This window comes from Eptatretus burgeri, chromosome 11, assembly GCF_056783735.1.
Source record: "Eptatretus burgeri isolate ZD-2024b chromosome 11, Ebu_testis_v1, whole genome shotgun sequence".
In the NCBI taxonomy this organism is placed as follows: domain Eukaryota; kingdom Metazoa; phylum Chordata; class Myxini; order Myxiniformes; family Myxinidae; genus Eptatretus; species Eptatretus burgeri.
In genome coordinates, this window is record NC_140971.1 from 3,514,199 (window position 1) to 3,534,309 (window position 20,111).

Consider the following 20,111-nt stretch of genomic DNA (forward strand, 5'->3'; position numbering starts at 1 on the left):
GACGTCACACGAGAGCACCTGGTGGCATGACGTCACACACGAGAGCACCTGGTGGCATGACGTCACACTCGAGAGCACCTGGTGGCATGACGTCACACTCGAGAGCACCTGGTGGCATGACGTCACACGAGAGCACCTGGTGGCATGACGTCACACTCGAGCACCTGGTGGCATGATGTCACACTCGAGCACCTGGTGGCATGACGTCACACTCGAGCACCTGGTGGCATGATGTCACACTCGAGCACCTGGTGGCATGACGTCACACTCGAGCACCTGGTGGCATGATGTCACACTCGAGCACCTGGTGGCATGACGTCACACTCGAGAGCACCTGGTATCATGACGTCACACGAGAGCAGCTGGTGGCATGACGTCACACGAGAGCACCTGGTGGCATGACGTCACACACGAGAGCACCTGGTGGCATGACGTCACACTCGAGAGCACCTGGTGGCATGACGTCACACTCGAGCACCTGGTGGCATGACGTCACACTCGAGCACCTGGTGGCATGATGTCACACTCGAGAGCACCTGGTGTCATGACGTCACACTCGAGAGCACCTGGTGGCATGACGTCACACTCGAGCACCTGGTGGCATGACGTCACACGAGAGCACCTGGTGTCATGACGTCACACGAGAGCACCTGGTGGCATGACGTCACACTCGAGCACCTGGTGGCATGATGTCACACTTGAGCACCTGGTGGCATGACGTCACACTCGAGAGCACCTGGTATCATGACGTCACACGAGAGCACCTGGTGGCATGACGTCACACGAGAGCACCTGGTGGCATGACGTCACACACGAGAGCACCTGGTGGCATGACGTCACACTCGAGAGCACCTGGTGGCATGACGTCACACTCGAGAGCACCTGGTGGCATGACGTCACACGAGAGCACCTGGTGGCATGACGTCACACGAGAGCACCTGGTGGCATGACGTCACACACGAGAGCACCTGGTGGCATGACGTCACACTCGAGAGCACCTGGTGGCATGACGTCACACTCGAGAGCACCTGGTGGCATGACGTCACACACGAGAGCACCTGGTGGCATGACGTCACACTCGAGAGCACCTGGTGGCATGACGTCACACTCGAGAGCACCTGGTGGCATGACGTCATACTTGTAGCAACCGACATGACGTCACGTTCGTAACACCTTGTGGCATGACGTCACGTTCGTAGCACATGGTGGCATGACGTCACTCTCGAGAGCACCTGGGGGATGCAGACAGAGCAGGTCATGGTCACATTACAAGGACGTCGTGGTGGTTTCCCAGTCCGACGCTCTGGAGCGAATGTGAACACCGGACTGGATTCGAACAGACGACGATGGTGGTGGTTACCTCCTGGTGTCGTTGTAAACGAACAAGAGAACAAATCGTCTGACGGTGAGAAGTTTACCCGAGAGGGTCCGCGGGAGGGTCGTCGCTGATGTTTACCGTTGGGAATTGGTGCGTTGGATGCGATTTGATGATATCCCGATAAACACCAACGTTCAGGAACTCGAGGAGCGGGAATCGAGGAGCGGACCCGAAGGTCCGTGTTTAATGAGCGACACGAACAGGTTCGTTGGGACTTCGCTGGTTTTCAATGAACGGAGACCGAGGGGTAAACAATGAGCCATCTGGGTTGTACCAAGTGTTCCGGGGGGGGGTGAGGGGGCTGGATCGCTCACATCGTCGTCTCACAAACTGAGGAAGCGCACGAGAGGGAAATGTCGGTCGTGTCTTGTAACGATGAGGACATCAAGAGGGTCTCGAGTCGGAATAACCGAAGAGACGCTGTAACGTGACGGACGTCCGTCGGCCATCACCCGCCCGACCGTCGCACAGTGGTTCGGTCCCTGTCGGCCTGAGCAGGAAATTCCGCCATAAGCGGCGCGTTCTGTCCGCTCGTCCCGCGAACCTCCTCGTCTCTCCCTCACCTCGTCCCTCCCTCACCTCGTCCCTCAGCGCCGCTCGTCCCTCGTCCCGCCCCCCGTGAGCGGATTCCGCGCGGACCCCCTCACCCGCCCCCCGTCCGTGCGCATGGCGGCCCCGTGGCCGCTTCGTGGCCTCTCTTTACGGCCCGGAGCCGCGGCGGTCGACTCCTGAGTGCACCGCGCTCGGCCCGCCCCGAGCCGGGTGCCGTCCGGGGTGGACCGAGCGAGCGGCCGACGAGTTCCGAAACTAGGGTGGGGAAGGTTGGTGAGTTGGAAACGTTATTTATTTATATGGTGGTGATGGTGATGGTGGTGATGGTGGTGGTGGTGATGGTGGTGACGGTGATGGTGATGGTGACGGTGATGGTGATTATGATGATGGACCTCCTTGGATCTTGGTTGCAGATCTCCCTCCAAATGAAATTTTACCTTTTTGGTGTTTCGATCCAATCTGTCACCTTTCCGAGCACGTGGGTGACATTTCCCATCCTTCGTACCTGACGTGGACCCGAGACCAGGTGGTTGCTCTGTTCACCTTCCCTCCCTTGTTTAGATGGAACGGCTCACGGTGACGCTCTTGGAAATGATGAGTAAGACATGAGTGGAGCTTCGCTGACTCGCACTCTTTCCTTTGATCACCTACCTGTACGTGAGTGGACGAGTCTTCACACACACCTTGTCTGGATTCCACTCGGAGCGATGTTCCAGCTTCCTTCATGACCTTTGGTGTTGAACGTCATTCTTATTGCACTTACAGGTAATCGATCAGTTCCATCATGGTCTCTCTACGTTTCCTGATCAGAGCTCGGTTTATTCCAACAACGACCCCTCTTATACACCTGTACATTACCCCCACAGTCTCGCCCCTATCATTTACCCCCATGGTATAGACCCGGACATTACCCCACAGCCTCACTCCTCCCGTTACACCATGGTATAGTCCTGATACAAGACATCATTCTTTTGTGACAAGCATGCACACACACCGCCCACTATACATACACACACCACCATACACACACCACCATACACCACACACACACCACCATACACCACACACACACACACACGACCATACACACACCACCATACACCACACATACACACACCACCACCACACACACACACAGCACCACCACCACACACACACACACAGCACCACCACACACACACACAACCACCACACACACACACACACGCACCACCACACACACGCACCACCACACACACGCACCACCACACACACGCACCACCACACACACGCTCCACCACACACACCACCACCACACACACCACCACCACACACACACCACCACACACCACATACACACACCATCACACACACACACCCATACACCACACATACACACACCCATACACACACCACCATACACCACACACACACCATACACACACAACCATACACCACACACACACACCACCATACACCATACACCACACACACACACCACCATACACCATACACCACACACCACCACACACACCCATACGCCACACACACACCATACACACAACCATACACCACACACACACACCACCATGCACCATACACCACACACACACACACCACCATACACCACACACCACACACACACACACCACCATACACACACACACACCACCATACACACACACACACCATACACACACACAACCATACACACACACAACCATACACACACCACCATACACCACACACACACACACACACACACACAACCATACACACACACCCATACACACACACCACCATACACACACCCATACACCACACATACACCATACACACACCACCATACACCACACACACACAACCATACACACACAACCATACACACACACACAACCATACACACACACACACACACAACCATACACACACACACACACACACAACCATACACACACACACACACACACACAACCATACACACACACACACACACACACAACCATACACACACACACACACACACACACAACCATACACCACACACACACACACACAACCACACACCACACACACACACACAACCATACACCACACACACACACACACACAACCATACACCACACACACACACACACACAACCATACACCACACACACACACACACACAACCATACACCACACACACACACACACAACCATACACCACACACACACACACACACACACACACACCACACACACACACACACACAACCATACACCACACACATCACACACATACATACACCATACACCACACACACCACACACACACACACACACACACACAACCATACATCACACACACACCATACACTACACCACATATACACACACATACACCACCACATACCATACACTACACCATATACACACACACACCACCACACATACCATATGCACACACACACACCACCACACATAGCATATGCACACACACATACCATATGCACACACACATACCACCACACATGCCATACACACACATACATACCATACACACACATATCACCATACATACACACACACATACCATACACACACACACACATACCATACACACACACACACACACACACACACGTCACACACACACGTCACACACACACACACCATACACATAGCACCACACCATCACACACACACACACACTACACACACCACACACACACATACACACCATACCATACACACACACACACACACAAACACCATACACACACACACAGAAATTACACACACACAGCGCGACACCACCACACAAACCATACACACACATAGCACCACACCACCCCCCACACACACATGTACACACATACCATACACCACACACAAATACCATACACACACAACCATACACACACACCCATACACCACACATACACCACCATACACCACACATACACACACCACCATACACCACACACACACAACCATACACACACACACACAACCATACACCACACACACACACACACACAACCATACACCACACACACACACACACACACACACACACAACCATACACCACACACACACACACACACACACACAACCACACACCACACACACACACACACACACACACCCACACACCACACACACACACACACACACACACACACACACACACACACACACACACACACACACACACACACACACACACACACAATCATACACACACACACACACACACAACCATACACCATACACCACACACACACACACACACACACACACAACCATACATCACACACACACCATACACTACACCACATATACACACACATACACCACCACATACCATACACTACACCATATACACACACACACCACCACACATACCATATGCACACACACACACCACCACACATAGCATATGCACACACACATACCACCACACATGCCATACACACACATACATACCATACACACACATATCACCATACATACACACACATACCATACACACACACATACCATACACACACACACATACATACCATACACACACATACCATACACACACACGTCACACACACACACACCATACACATAGCCACACACCATCACACACACACACTACACACACCACACACACACATACACACCATACCATACACACACACACACACACACACACACAAACACCATACACACACACACACACAGAAATCACACACACATAGCGCGACACCACCACACAAACCATACACACACATAGCACCACACCACCCCCCACACACACATGTACACACATACCATACACACACACAAATACCATACACACACACACACACCACACCACCACATACCATACACACACACACACGTAGCACCACACCATCACACACACACACCATACACTACACCACATACACACGCACACATAGCACCACACCATCACACACACACCATACACTACACACACACACACACACACACACAAACAAACCATACACACATAGCACCACACCACCCCACACACACACATGCACACACATACCAGACACACACACACAAATACCATACACACACACACATATACAATACACACACACACACACACACACACACACATATACAATACACACACACACACACACACACATATACAATACACACACACACACACAAATACCATACACACACAAATACCATACACACACACACACACACCCATACACACACCATCGGGACTCCACGGTCATGGATAGGACGGCGTGAGCACCCCTCAGAGAGGAGGGTGTTCGAGGAGCTCCGCCCTCAGTGTCACCGTTTGCGGATGATCTAATCGGACGCCGGTGCAGAGTCCCGTCACTCATTTTGAACGAAGCACTCATTTCACAAACACAAACATCATGTACGTTGTTTAGGTGTTCACACAATGAAAATGGTGAACCGATAATGAACAGCCACCGTCTACATCGTCTGCTCCGCACCGTCTGCTTCGTACATTGTAAAGGACACAAAGCATCCATGATTATTCTGTCAATGACGGATGTGTAGTCTCATTATCTCCGCCACCGAAGGGAGACAGAGGTCATGTTTTCACACTGTCTGTCTGTCTGTCTGTCTGTCTGTGAACAGGATACCTCAACAAGTTCAGGAGAGATTCGGACAAAACTTGGTGGACAGGTTGGATGTGTAACAATGATGAATGGATTCGATTTTGGCAAAGATTCGAATCCGGATCCGAGAATGTTTTCATTGAATTTTCACCATTGAGAGATGAAGCTAAAAACGATATATATATATATATATATATATATATATATATATATATATATATATATATATATATATATATATATATATATATATATATATATATATATATATATATATATATATATATATATATATATATATATATATATATATAGCACAATATGTCAAAAACTTATGGACGAGTCATGGCAAAACTTGGTGGATGAGTTGGGTAGGTGACGAGAACAAGGCAATTCGAGTTTGGTTCAGGTTCGAATCCGGATCCGGCCTACCAGTGGTATGCGCTCTACCGAGTGCCGTTCTAGTTTGACGAATGCAACGTTCCATGCACTCTGCACAGCTTTACGTCCTGATCTCGCACACCCCCTCCTTAATTTAATCGTCTCCTTTTAGTGCATCCGACTCTAAGAGGCATAAATAAATAATATGGAGTACGTTTTGTTGGACTTGTGTCGGACCGAGTGATGATGAATTCTCTTCGCAATTTCCTTCCGGCAACCGGTACTTTCCTCACCTTGCCTTTTCATTCCCGAAGGTTCGCCTTGCCTCGAAGAATGCCTCGGAAGGTTCGACACACTCGGGCTGAACGGCGCTGACAGACGAGGTGCGGCTTTTGGGATTCTTACCCGGGGCCCGTGACTCCTTTCCATCATGCCTCCACGGCCGAGTTCCGGTGAGCTATGGGGGCTGCACCTCATGCCCCCCCGTATCCTTGTGGACTGCCTGCTGCCCAACGGCATGTTCGTGACAATCGAATGCGTCCGCGAAGCAACGCTGGCTTCTATTAAGCGCGAATTGTTCCGAGAGGCACGCAAGTACCCCTTGGGTCACCTGCTGCAGGCCGAAGGGACGTACATCTTCGTAGGGGTGACGCAGGAGGCCGAAAGAGAGGAATTCTACGATGAAACCCGGCGGCTCTGTGACCTTCGTTTATTCCAGGCTATACTGAAGGTGGTGGAGCCCGTGGGGAACCGAGAAGAGAAAATGTTGAACAGAGAAATAGGTAAGTACAGGTGTGTGCGTGTGTGTGTGCGCGCACACACGTGTCGATTTATGCCGGCACACCACGGTTCCGAATGGAATTCTTGATTCATGCTCGCTTGGCAGAATGTAACGCTGACATCGCACGACCGGAGGATGATATACCCTGGACCGCAGGATCATCTTGCTTACCAGTGTTCATTGTGCCACTCGGTTGTGTACAATGCGAAAACGGAGATACAGCTCCACTTTTACCGACACGTGCTAACGCAATAATGCCATTTTTGGAAGACCCAGCGATATCCTACCCGGGTTCACGTTCTTCATTGTGACGACGTTTGACCGTAGTCGGTGCCGCTGTTGTGGCCACAAAGTCGAGATCCGACCACCGTGCTTTGAAACTCTCATTCTGGTTGATTTGCCGTGCACAGCAAGTGTGACATGATGGTTCGATTTAACTTGGCCATGGGAATCACGTAGGAGTGGGATGGTGGAAGATTGAATTTTGGACGGAGGCCCAGTGGGGTAGAAGCCTGGTGTTGGCTTAATGGTTAAGGTGACTGGCTTTAGATCTTAGAGTCCCGAGTTTGAGCCCCCGTCGTGCCGTTAAAACAACACCAGGTGGGTTAACTTAGCCTGTCATCCTTCCGAGGTCAGCAAAGTGAGCCGTTCGAGTATGCTGCGTCAGAGTGGTGACCCGTCTGGGATCGTGCCCCCGAGCCAAGGAAAAACTGCTTTTTGCAATCCTGTGTGTCTGAAGACACAAAAGGAATGATTCTTCTTCTTCTTCTTCTTCTTCTTCTTCCAGTGTGGTCATGTTTGGTAATCGACATTCGAGTGAGAGATACGCTACAAACTAAAGCCAAAACCATCACCTGATAGATGGCACGCATACCCACTTTACGGTGAATTCAACTCGTCAAGTTACACCGCGTGATCAAAAAAAAAATGTTTGCACAACTCTTACATCACCTGAGGCCGACATCAAAACAAAGGAAACCTTTTATGGCGGCCATGGCATTACTCTTGTTGGCTTGTGCATCGCGTTTCCACTTGTGTACAATAATGGAAGTGCGAGGAAACCGCTTAGAGCAGCGAAAGCTTTTGGTGAAACCACTAACAACAAGGTCACGTGTTAATGGATCGAGGATGTGTGCGTGTTGGGTTGCCTTTGACCCGCATACACACTGCTTGTAAACAATGAGCTGCAGAGAGTGGCTGTCCGTGTGAAGAGTATATGGTTCAGTAGCTGTCAGCTTGGCTGTCGCACACCCCGATCTCGGATGATAATTTGGCGAAGATGGGGGGACATGTGATGGCATACATTCTGTTCGGTACGATTTTCCGTAATCATCAACGATTGAGAGCGATATGCACACGGAATTTCAAGTGATTGTGAACAGACGGCGTGTACACTATTTGTTGCCGTGTGCATCAGTCATGAGCCACGCGTGTGCCTCTCAGGCTTTGCCATCGGCATGCCGGTGTGCGAGTTCGACCTTCTCAAGGATCCCGAGGTCCAGGAGTTCCGCAGGAACGTGTTGGCTGTTTGCAAAGACGCTGTCGAGGCGCGGGACGCCAATGGAACGCACAGCCTCGCGCTGTACGTCTACCCCCCGGATATAGAGTCATCACCGGACCTGCCGCAACACATCCTGAACCGCCTGGATAAGGGTAAGCAGTTGGCACAGCTGTCGTCAAGATAAAGACCTTGCTTCTACCACGGCATCAACCCTTCTGTGCTCTGAACTCTTGTTTACCTCGTTCCCTTCCACCTCATCCTTCCCCTTCCATCCAGGTTACATAATAATTGTTATATGGGTGATTGTGTCCCCAAGCAACGATAAGCAAAAGTACACAGTGCGAGTACCGCACGACGCCACGCCTGAACAGGTGATCGCCGAGGCGATTCGTAAGAAGACGCGTAGTATGGCACTTTCAGCTGAACAGCTGCGTCTTTGCGTGAACGAGTATCAGGGAAAGTACATCCTGAAGGTGTGCGGATGTGATGACTACCTGCTGGAGCGATTTCCTCTGTCCCAGTACAAGGTGAGCGCTTTCACCAAGACGGTCTTAACTCTCAGGGTCGAGGAGGTAGATCAAATCGATTAGATTAACCAATCGAGCTTGTGTTTGGCTTTTTTAGCATCTCACATGTTGGAGATCCTGATGAATGCTAATGATTGGTAACCTCATTAAACCCAACTTTACTCGGGAGGTCGGAATGATGCTCGAGTTGCATCGTATCTCAAGAGTGAGCTGCATGTGTTCAGGACTTTTTAGCCATCGAGCACGGGCTCTCGACAGTGTTGCGAGCGTGTCCCCGTCCAGGCTGATATTTCGTCCCGTCGTTCACGACTCCATTTTATCAGATTGTTTGAACTGGATCATTTGCCTGCATTGGTAGTCCGATTCGAGACTGGTTTGTGATGCTGGGATCCACAGGTTCAAATCAAACGGGCAGTACTGTTGATTTGTGTATCATGTAGTGTGTGCAAGCTCCTGGATGAGTCCGAGTTGCTGCAGATAAATAAAAAAACAAATCCCAATCCAAACATTTTTGCTTAAACAGACATATTTTTCCAATATGTCTCAGTGAGACGAGGAAAACGGCTGCATATGTCCACCCAGGTGAATGATGCGATGGTATTTTTGGTTGGTACCATGAAAGATGAGGCGTCACCCCTCCCCTTTTATACCGTCAGTACATCCGCAGTTGCATGGCGCTCACTCGACTTCCCAATCTCATGCTAATGACCAAGGAGAGCTTGCACACTCAGCTCCCTTCCACCGCATTCTCTCTGCCGTGGTACGCCCGCCGTGTGTCTGTGGCCCCAGCCTACATGAACGGCGAGTCGTCTGCAAAGTCACTATGGATGGTCACCGGGCCTCTGCGCTTGCGTGTGCTCTGTGCAACCTACGTCAACGTCAACGTCAGGGACATTGACAAGGTGTGCCTGTGCCGGAGCGCGTGGTGCCGTCGTCGTGTGACCGTTCCGGAAATAGCTGCTCTTTTTACAATGGTTTTGTAAACTGCATCATTGACCCATTAGCATTCCTTTATGTGCATCTCCAGATTTATGTTCGTACCGGTATCTTCCACGGTGGAGAGCCTCTTTGCGATAACGTGAACACGCAGCGCGTGCCCTGCTCCAACCCAAAGTGGAACGAGTGGCTTACCTACGACATTTATGTTGCGGACCTGCCTCGTGCCGCTCGGCTCTGCCTTTCCATCTGCTCCGTGAAGGGGCGCAAGGGCGGAGCCAAAGAGGTGAGTTCAAAGGGCAGGGCTTGGGTCGGTCGTACGTGGTTGTCGAAACCTTGCGAGTCCTGTGATGTTCAAGCAGGAGGAGTTTCATCGATGTTCTCCACCACTGCTACTTCCCCAGTGAGTTCAAAATGATCCATGTTTGATCTCCTCTCGATTCTCGACATATATTCTCTCTCTCTCCAAACCCCAGGAACATTGCCCACTGGCGTGGGGAAATGTGAACCTCTTTGACTACATGGCTACGCTGGTGGCCGGAAAGATGGCCCTGCACCTGTGGCCCGTTCCCCACGGTCTGGAGGACCTGCTCAACCCAATCGGGATATCGGGCTCGAACCCCAACAAGCAGGAGACGCCGTGCCTCGAGGTGGAATTTGAGTGGTATAATGGCGTTGTCAAGTTCCCAGATATCGCAATGATAGAAGATCACGGGCGGCGGAGTCTCCAGCGAGACCTCCATTCGTTGTCATCGCTGGTAAGCATCTCCGGGTTTCAGCATCCGTTTGATAAACTAATCACGATTGGATAATCAATCAGGAACGTGTTCAACTGTAAACTGTCCGGCCCGTACAGGGCAGCCGGGGAGGCAAGGATGGTGAGCCGAGCGAACCGGATCGGGAACAACTTCGTTCCATCTGCAACCGGGACGCGCTGTCTGACATCACGGAACAGGAAAAGGATCTGCTGTGGAGATACCGGTAATGAACCCGGGGCCTTCAGAATCGGGATTGCACCCATGACACGAGTTTCGTTTGCCCCAAATCATCTTTGAGATGTCCTCCCGTGTTTGATTCCCGACCCAGCTATACATTGGCATACTGGTGCTTTGTGGGCAGAATGTTCCGTCGATGCGTTTGCCGTACCTCAGAATGACATGAAGCCGGTTGTCCTGTGTGCTTACTTTACTTTAGTTCAGGTTTTAATCTGGCAGACTCTATTGGAGTGTCGGAGCTGCTGAAGCTGTTTCTTGGCAAGGGTTATACTGGGTGGTTTGCCATTGCCTTCTCAGCAGTAGTTTGGACAGGAATTTGGAAGTTGTTCAGGATGCCAGCAATGGCTCGTCTATTCTTTTTGTGAACCACCATGGGGGTCTTTAACGTCCACCAACTAATGCTGGCAAACGGGATGGCAAGTTTAACATCCAGCCGAGGGACGGCACACACATTTATGAATCGCCCGACCTGTGAAACACCGGGGTGACAGTTTATCGCTGGGTCGGGATTCAAATCCAGGCTTGACAGCTTTGACACGAGTGTGCATATCTCTAAGCCGTCACGCCAGCCCTTACATTGGTGAGCGGACATTAAAGGTCCCACGGTGTCTCTCAACAGAGTAGACAAGCTATCTCCGGCATCCTGATCAATTTCATAATTCCTACCCAAATCACCTTTAATCTAACAGCAGGCCTCGCCAGCCAGTTGGTGAATGGCTATTTTGTTGACACAGTTGGATGAAAATTTCCCATTAATTGTGTGGGACTAATTGTGGCTGTTCTAGAAGTAGTAATCGTAATAGTTAAAAAATAAACTGAACCGGTTAATGACACAGCACTCTGTGCACAATGCACCACAAAACTCAAATGCTCACTCCATCAAGTGCAACATGAAATAGAAATGTTGATTTAAGTTTTCAACTCATGGAGCCAATTATACAAACCTTTTGGGAAAAAGAGCGGAAGTGTGTGCGTCTTGTTCTTGCCAAGGGCGCAAGTGAAAGTCGACCAAGAAAGAGCAATCGGAGATTGCATACCCTCGCCAGGACTTGATTTGTGTGGCAAATAAATGGAAGGATTTATGAAAATGAAAGGTCATTGATTGCAAGTGAAACGTAGAAATGGTCTAGTTGTAAATGTGTAAAGGTCAAATGGTCTAAAGGTTGAAAGGTGGGAAGGTTTGAAAGGTCGAAATGGGTCTTTCCTGAGAAATCCACATTTCCAACCTAGCTTCCAAAGCCAGTCACCAACTGGGAATCCTCCGTCGTGCAAAGTCCTTCCTCGGCCCACCTGAGCTCCTGACCATGTACAAAGCTTTCGTCCGCAGCCTCATGGAGTCCTGCTCTCCCCTCTGGGCTGGTGCTCCTGCCTCCCACCTTTCTCGGTTTCACGCTGTAGAAACCAAGGCATTTAGGATCATTGGTATCTCCCGTGATGAGGCTGAGTGTTTGGACCTCTCACTCTCTCACCGCAGGCATGTCGGTGGACTTTGTCTTCTACAGTCTCCTCTCCGGTCTCGCCCCCCCCCCCTGCTCTGTCTGCAATCTCTCCCCTCTCCCCCCCCATATTTCTGCAGGGTGCTCAAGGTCCGCCAACAATCCCCTTCTGGTAAAACTACCAAAATCATGAATCACTGCTCACCTTCACTCTTTCATTCCTCTTTTTCCCGCCTTTGGAATAAACTCCCTCACTCTGTTCAATCCCATCCTTCCCTCCAGGCCTTCAAAACATCTGTTCACAACCATCTCTCATCTTCCCCTATCCAAAACCACGATCTTTTCTACCCCCATTAATCCACCTCAAACCCACCTCCTTCAAATTCCCTGCTTTCCTTCCTGAAAGTCCCTATAGTGTCCATCTTGTATTCCCCATGTTCCCCGCCCCATCCCTCTTCCTTCCACAGATCTCTTCATGTCTCTGTTCCCCACTGTTTTGTCCTTCACTCTCCCCCCCCCTCCTCTCCTGTGCCCCTTGTACGTTCTGTGTGTTATCTCTTAAATTGTATATTTAAAATTGTATTGCATATGGACATTGTATATTAAAAAAAAATTAAAGGGTCTAAAGCGTCGATATGGTCTAAAGGGTCTTAAAAAGTCAAAAGGGTGTAATTTAAGGTCAAAAGGGTTGGAATTGTCTGAAAAGGTCAAATAGGTTTACCAGGTATTAAAAGGTCTCAAAGGTGTGAAGGTCTTCAGGGAAGAAAGGAATCGAAGGCTCTTCGGGATTCTAAAGGGTGTCACAGCGCCCATAGAGTCTTGTGGGGTTCTAAAGCGTTTTGGGGGTCTTAAAGGGTCTAATGTAATTAATACACATGCTCAGTGCGGACAAACAAATGAACGAACCCAAATGCAATACCCTCTCCTCTGGTGAGAGTAACAAGGGACTCATCTGGCATTGTTTGGGCCTGAATGGATCATACACATTCCTGCTTTGTGAATTAGAGGGGGAGGGTATATTAGAGAAGTGGGGTGGCGGGGGGGGGTGCACTTTGTGTTTTTCAAATCGATGTTTCGAGTTACAGCATCAGAGGTTTCTTGCGAGCCATTTATCGAGGCCCAGATTTTACGCACCCTCCCACCCACCCATAGACAACACTACCACAACATCCCTGAGGTCCTGCCCAAGCTGTTGCTGGCTGTGAAGTGGTACTCCAGGGATGAGACGGCGCAGGTGTACTGGCTGCTGAAGGACTGGCCTCTGCTTAGGCCTGAGCTCGCTCTGGAGTTGCTGGACTGTAACTATCCGGACCCACGTGCTCGCGAATTTGCGGGCAAATGCTTGGAGGCCGGCCTAACGGATGATCGCCTCTCGCAATACCTCATCCAACTCGTACAGGTGTGTGCGAGGGTGTGCACTGTGCAGGTACCTTCAAATCAAGTACAATATTTTCACCATGCATTTGTCATAATTATGAGATTTGACCTTTTGTCCCACAAGTGGCATTTCCCTTGTACAAAGCACAGTACTCGGAACAAATTGCGTTTTCTAGCCGCAAAGTCAATGGTTTTAACGTTTGTTCCGTTGATCTGTCGTCAACTACCACCCTTGCCGACCGACGACACACATTGATCTTCAACTCGAGCCTTGCAAATGAGCACAAGGCAATCGGATTTCGTTACACAGGCATTCAATCGCGGACACGGTTCCACGTGAAAGGGGGAAAAAACACAATTTGATTGGTTTACGTCTGTTTGAGGTTATTCTTGGAAAGGCCCAACTATCTTCGCTTTTACACTTGCCAATTGATGCCGTCGCAATGTAGCGTCGCATGAAGCTGAACGGATATGTTGGGCGGACCGTTCTTCTTGATAAGTCTTCATCTCAACATGGTGGATTCTTTTTAACACCACACGGACTGGATGTAGGTAAAGAAGGAACAGAAAAGTTGTGTATATATATATATATGGATGATAAAATGGGTGTGAAATTAGTGGCGTGGCCTACAAACAAACCACACGGCATGGACCATGGAAAATTGATTGTGTTACATGCACCAGGAAACAGACTAAAGTATAAAAGGTGAGAAGTTAAAGAAAAACGATGTGAATGTATCATCAAGATGTACTTTGGGAAGTGCGCCGTTTAAAAGTACATCATCAAGATGGACACCGTTTAAATTGCAGAAAGATTTGCTTACCGGTCAGGAAATGAAGACGGCGGAACACAGTCCGAGGCAAGGCCGAAGGATTTGGCTTGTGGCCAATGCAAGCCAAATGTACCGTTTGAGAAACAAAGGTGTACCAATGTGGCGAAGGGATGCAGGGAATCCGCATCCGATACTATCGGACTTAATACCGTTGATCTTAATGGGACTCCCTCCCTTGTACCGTGTAATACAATTCCTTTGTTTAAAAGGTCCGACTGCTACACCTTGCAGGTCCTAAAGTACGAGCAGTATCTGGACAACCACCTTGCACGGTTCCTGCTCAAAAAGGCGCTCACTAATCAGCGCATCGGGCATTTCTTCTTCTGGCACCTCAAATCCGAGATGCACCTGAAGTACGTGTGCCAGCGTTTCGGCCTGCTGCTCGAAGCCTATTGCCGCACTTGTGGGATGTACCTCAAGCACCTCAATCGCCAGGTCTGCACACAAACACAAACTACAGAATGCTAGCCGTTTGGTCCATCGTTGAGTTTTTGCTCGGTCATGGACAATTTAGGAACGCAAACATTTGCCGACATATTTCTGTGGTACCCGTGTTGTTGTTGTTCCTTGTTATCTACTCCATGCTTGCACCATTATTTGACATAAGAGTTTCTCCACTATCCAGGTGGAAGCAATGGACAAGCTGACCAACCTGACAGACATGCTGAAGCAGGAGAAAAAAGATGAGACTCAGAAAGTCCAGATGAGGTTTTTGGCTGAACAGATGAGGCAGCCCGACTTCATGGAGGCTCTCCAGGGCTTCATCTCTCCACTGAATCCTGCACACCAGCTCGGAAACCTACGCCTCGAGGAATGTCGGATAATGTCCTCGGCGAAACGCCCACTGTGGCTCAACTGGGAGAACCCCGATATCATGGCCGAGCTTCTGTTTCAGAACAACGAGGTCATTTTCAAGAATGGAGATGACTTGCGACAAGACATGCTGACCTTGCAAATCATCAGGATCATGGAGAACATCTGGCAGAACCAAGGGCTTGATCTACGGTACGAAGACATGTACACCACCAAATTATGGCAGTGCTTCATGACATTCATGTTGTCATTTTTCAAACTACCGTGTGTGCGCGCCAATATTTGTTACCATAATAACCGGGACAAAAGGTTTAATCCAATTCTGAATTCCTCAAGTCTTGGTTGGTCTCTGTTCTTTCTCCCAGAATGCTCCCATACGGCTGCCTATCCATTGGGGACTGTGTGGGACTCATCGAGGTGGTGCAGAACTCGAGTACCATCATGCAGATCCAATGCAAAGGTGGTCTTAAGGGTGCTCTCCAGTTCACTAGCCACACTTTGCACCAATGGCTGAGAGAGAGGAACAAGGGAGAGGCGTACGTAATGTTTCTTCTCTTCTTGCCACATCCGCCGTGTCGTTTGCCATCGCTCACTCGGCCCGTTTCTCCAGGTACGACGCTGCCGTTGACCTCTTCACACGGTCCTGCGCTGGCTATTGCGTGGCGACGTTCATCCTCGGGATTGGTGATCGGCACAATTCCAACATAATGCTGAAGGATGATGGGCAGGTAATGATTGTAATGATTCTGTAGTAATTACAGTGTGCAATCGTAGCCACCTCAAATATCCCATCCCTTCTCTTTTAGCTGTTCCACATAGACTTCGGGCACTTCCTGGACCATAAGAAGAAGAAATTTGGGTACAAGCGTGAGCGTGTGCCATTTGTGCTGACACAGGACTTCTTGTTGGTCATTGGAAAGGGAAACCAGGACTACAGCAAAACCGAAGAGTTTGATCGGTAAATGGCCACCTCTAACTCCCATCACCCCTCACTGTCCCTCCCATGCGGTCTGTTTCTTAGTGTGACCCATCCTGTTTCCTCCTCAGTTTCCAGGAGATGTGCTGCAAGGCATATCTGGCCATTCGGCAGCACGCAAACCTTTTCATCAACCTCTTCTCCATGATGCTGTCGTCGGGAATGCCAGAGCTGCAGTCGTTTGATGATGTGGCCTACCTACGCAAAACGTTGGCGCTAGAACGGTCTGAGCAGGATGCGTTAGAATACTTCATGAAACAGATGGACGACGCCCATCACGGAGGATGGACCACCAAGGTCGATTGGATCTTTCACACCATTCGGCACATTTAGGACCCACCAAGGAGCCGGGTGAGACCAGAGGTCAGGCCCAAACAGGTCGGTACAAGACTCTCAGGAGTCAGGAATCGTGTTGGACGAGCCATGCATCGTCGAGCCGAGTGTGGACCTCGTGCAGATATTCGACCGGGCTTTTAGCGCTAAGGTGCAGGAAGTGAGGATTCGGCAGTGACCAAGTCCAACTTTGCCGTGGTCCGTTCGCCTTTTTCCTTTAGCTTGTGTTTTCATTTTCTTATTGCCTCTTCTTGTGGTGAAGAAGAGAATTGTGATGTGATGTTCCAGGGTTCGAGTTTGGCTTCATCGCTCTGCCGACTCTCTGTCGCGTCTCACCCTTCTCACATCCTGTCCCAACCATACTGTTTTTACACCAACTCGTCCCCTCTCTTCCCTGCCCCCTCGAAGGGCTCTTGTCAGCCACAAGCTGTTACGGCATCTCCATTGTCTATATGTACACAGGGCGTGTTGCATAAGGAAATGTATTATTATTATTATTATTATTGTTATAAATAAACGTATATATGGCGCTTTGCCAGCACTGTTACCGAGCTTTGGGGAAACGTTCCTCTAAGTCCATTGAAAATGCACTGAAAGTTCCATCCCTTGGAATTTCCAACATCCTCCCCTCCAACCCCAATACTTTGCCCTGAGCCTTTCCCACCCCTTTGTTTCCTTGTAGTTTTATACCCAGCATGCAGTGCGTGTATGACTGTGTCATTATTGGCAAGTCTGCACAAATGATGCACCTCCCCAAGGATGTACTACAGGTGGATGTTTTATTTTCATTTTAAACAATCATGCTGTATCTTACAAAACACTAATGGAGTAAAGAATGAGCGGCTCCTCATCGTTCTCTCCTGCGTGAAGCCATTGTTTGCCTGTTATGCTGTTTGTTCCCAAATACAGTATTTCTTTTGTACCCACTATCCTGGCTGTGCCTCGTTCGATTACATTTGCACCTCGTCATTCCCAACATTGGACTCATCTGGATCTGTACGAGCACAGGCTCTCACACGACTGTCTGGTGAGGAATTCCGCTTGGATTACCCCATTTATGACGGGTTAGGTCGGTTTGTGGAGAGATTCAGGTATAGCTCTTCCACTGCAACACATGGTGAGGAACACGTGGGACATCACAGGAAGTGCGGGGTAACGGGAGATAACTTGGAGAGAAGGGGGGTGGGAGATGCAACTCACGGTCTTGCCCGAGACGCTGGCAAACGGCCTCTTGGAGCAGACCAAGGCAAAGGTCACGAGAATGAGCAAACTCGCCCTCCAGTCGTTGCACAACATCTGGACTGTGAGAGGATCAGATCACATGGATGAGTCCGCTGTTCGAGTCATGCACATCATCGTTACGCTTCATCTTGTTCACTTTGGATATACATTTGGTGCGAGTACCGATGCTCATATATGGTGAATAATGGGATGAATTGAACTTGAACCGAAGGTCCAAAATCAGGCATGGTAAGGGTTTTGTTCTGGCCCGATAAAAACTGTCATCCTGGTGCAACACCGACTTCAGGACCTGCGATCCACTTGAGTGACACATGCTTCAGTTAACGGGACTTGTCAGGTTTACCCGAGTTCTCCGGTGTCCTTCCACTGCATTGCGAATGTTAAAGCGACGTCCAGGACGTGCAGCAAAGCCCCACGGAGTGCAGCTCTCTGCACAGACAGCACAGGCAACGCAGTGGAAACGCTCGCTGCAAATTATTAGAGTGGGACAATGGCATCGGCAGAAAAATGTATCGCTTCCTCCTCACGCTGCACAAACATTGCATTTGAAGATGTTAAACATGAGTTATCAAACGGAGGAAAATAAATTTCAATTTTTTTTCTTTAAACGCTTCACCAGTTTTTACACAAAACCATTTTCAGGCATGTACTCCTGTTACACAGACTCGCAAGAGCACCACCAACAGGTTATTCATGCTCATGAAGGCATTTTGGGCAAAAAGAAAAAGATTTTAAAAAGTCATCTGCTGAATGTGTCAACTTGCGTGCACCTAATCCATGTCTCGACTCGGTGTTTACCTCCAAATCCCGTGTACCTAATCCATGTCTCGACTCGGTGTTGACCTCCAAAACCCGTGTACCGAATCCATGACTCGACTCAGTGTTCACCTCCAAAACCCGTGTACCTAATCCATGTCTCGACTCGGTGTTGACCTCCAAAACCCGTGTACCGAATCCATGACTCGACTCAGTGTTCACCTCCAAAACCCGTGTACCTAATCCATGTCTTGACTCGGTGTTTACCTCCAAATCCCGTGTACCTAATCCATGTCTCGACTCAGTGTTTACCTCCAAATCCCGTGTACCTAATCCATGTCTTGACTCGGTGTTCACCTCCAAATCCCGTGTACCTAATCCATGTCTCGACTCGGTGTTGACCGCCAAAACCCGTGTACCGAATCCATATCTCGACTCGGTGTTTACCTCCAAAACCCGTGTACCTAATTCATCTCTCGACTCAGTGTTTAACTCCAAAACCCGTGTACCTAATCCATGACTCGACTCGGTGTTTACCTCCAAAACCCGTGTACCTAATTTATGTCTCGACTCGGTATTTACCTCCAAAACCCGTGTACTGAATCCATATCTCGACTCGGTGTTCACCTCCAAAATCCATGCACCTAATCCATGTCTCGACTCAGTGTTTACCTCCAAAACCCGTGTACCTAATCCAT

General features: G+C 49.5%; 2 protein-coding genes across 9 annotated transcripts in view; one reads left to right on the forward strand and one right to left on the reverse strand.

Moving 5' to 3' along the window:
* Nucleotides 1-1,872: 1,872 nt before the first annotated feature.
* PIK3CA (phosphatidylinositol-4,5-bisphosphate 3-kinase catalytic subunit alpha) lies at nucleotides 1,873-18,342 on the forward strand. 4 transcript variants are annotated; one of them, XM_085847749.1, is made up of 16 exons: nucleotides 1,873-2,203; nucleotides 2,492-2,695; nucleotides 7,222-7,689; nucleotides 9,132-9,341; nucleotides 9,466-9,716; nucleotides 10,373-10,618; nucleotides 10,744-10,938; nucleotides 11,129-11,410; nucleotides 11,509-11,633; nucleotides 14,236-14,482; nucleotides 15,525-15,728; nucleotides 15,919-16,298; nucleotides 16,472-16,642; nucleotides 16,717-16,834; nucleotides 16,913-17,064; nucleotides 17,154-18,342. In XM_085847749.1, the coding sequence occupies exons 3-16, from the start codon at nucleotides 7,338-7,340 to the stop codon at nucleotides 17,413-17,415; spliced, it is 3,195 nt and encodes a 1,064-aa protein (XP_085703875.1). In that variant the 5' UTR covers nucleotides 1,873-2,203; nucleotides 2,492-2,695; nucleotides 7,222-7,337; the 3' UTR covers nucleotides 17,416-18,342. The 4 variants fall into 4 exon arrangements, with proteins under 4 accessions (XP_085703875.1, XP_085703876.1, XP_085703878.1 ...); XM_085847750.1 differs by having other exon boundaries at nucleotides 1,873-2,199; XM_085847752.1 differs by having other exon boundaries at nucleotides 1,874-2,203; nucleotides 7,222-7,359.
* Nucleotides 18,178-20,111, reverse strand: part of LOC147016322 (gamma-tubulin complex component 5-like) — a 48,802-nt gene continuing 46,868 nt past the window's right edge. For 3 of the 5 annotated variants that reach the window (XM_085847756.1, XM_085847753.1, XM_085847754.1), the window contains 2 exons: nucleotides 19,001-19,086; nucleotides 18,178-18,716 (listed from right to left, as the gene is read on the reverse strand). In XM_085847756.1, coding sequence (XP_085703882.1) covers nucleotides 18,503-18,716; nucleotides 19,001-19,086 — 300 coding nt within the window. In that variant the 3' untranslated portion in view covers nucleotides 18,178-18,502. Of the gene's footprint in view, nucleotides 18,717-19,000; nucleotides 19,125-20,111 lie in introns of all 5 variants that reach the window. The other 2 variants (XR_015049639.1, XM_085847755.1) reach the window with 2 other exon arrangements.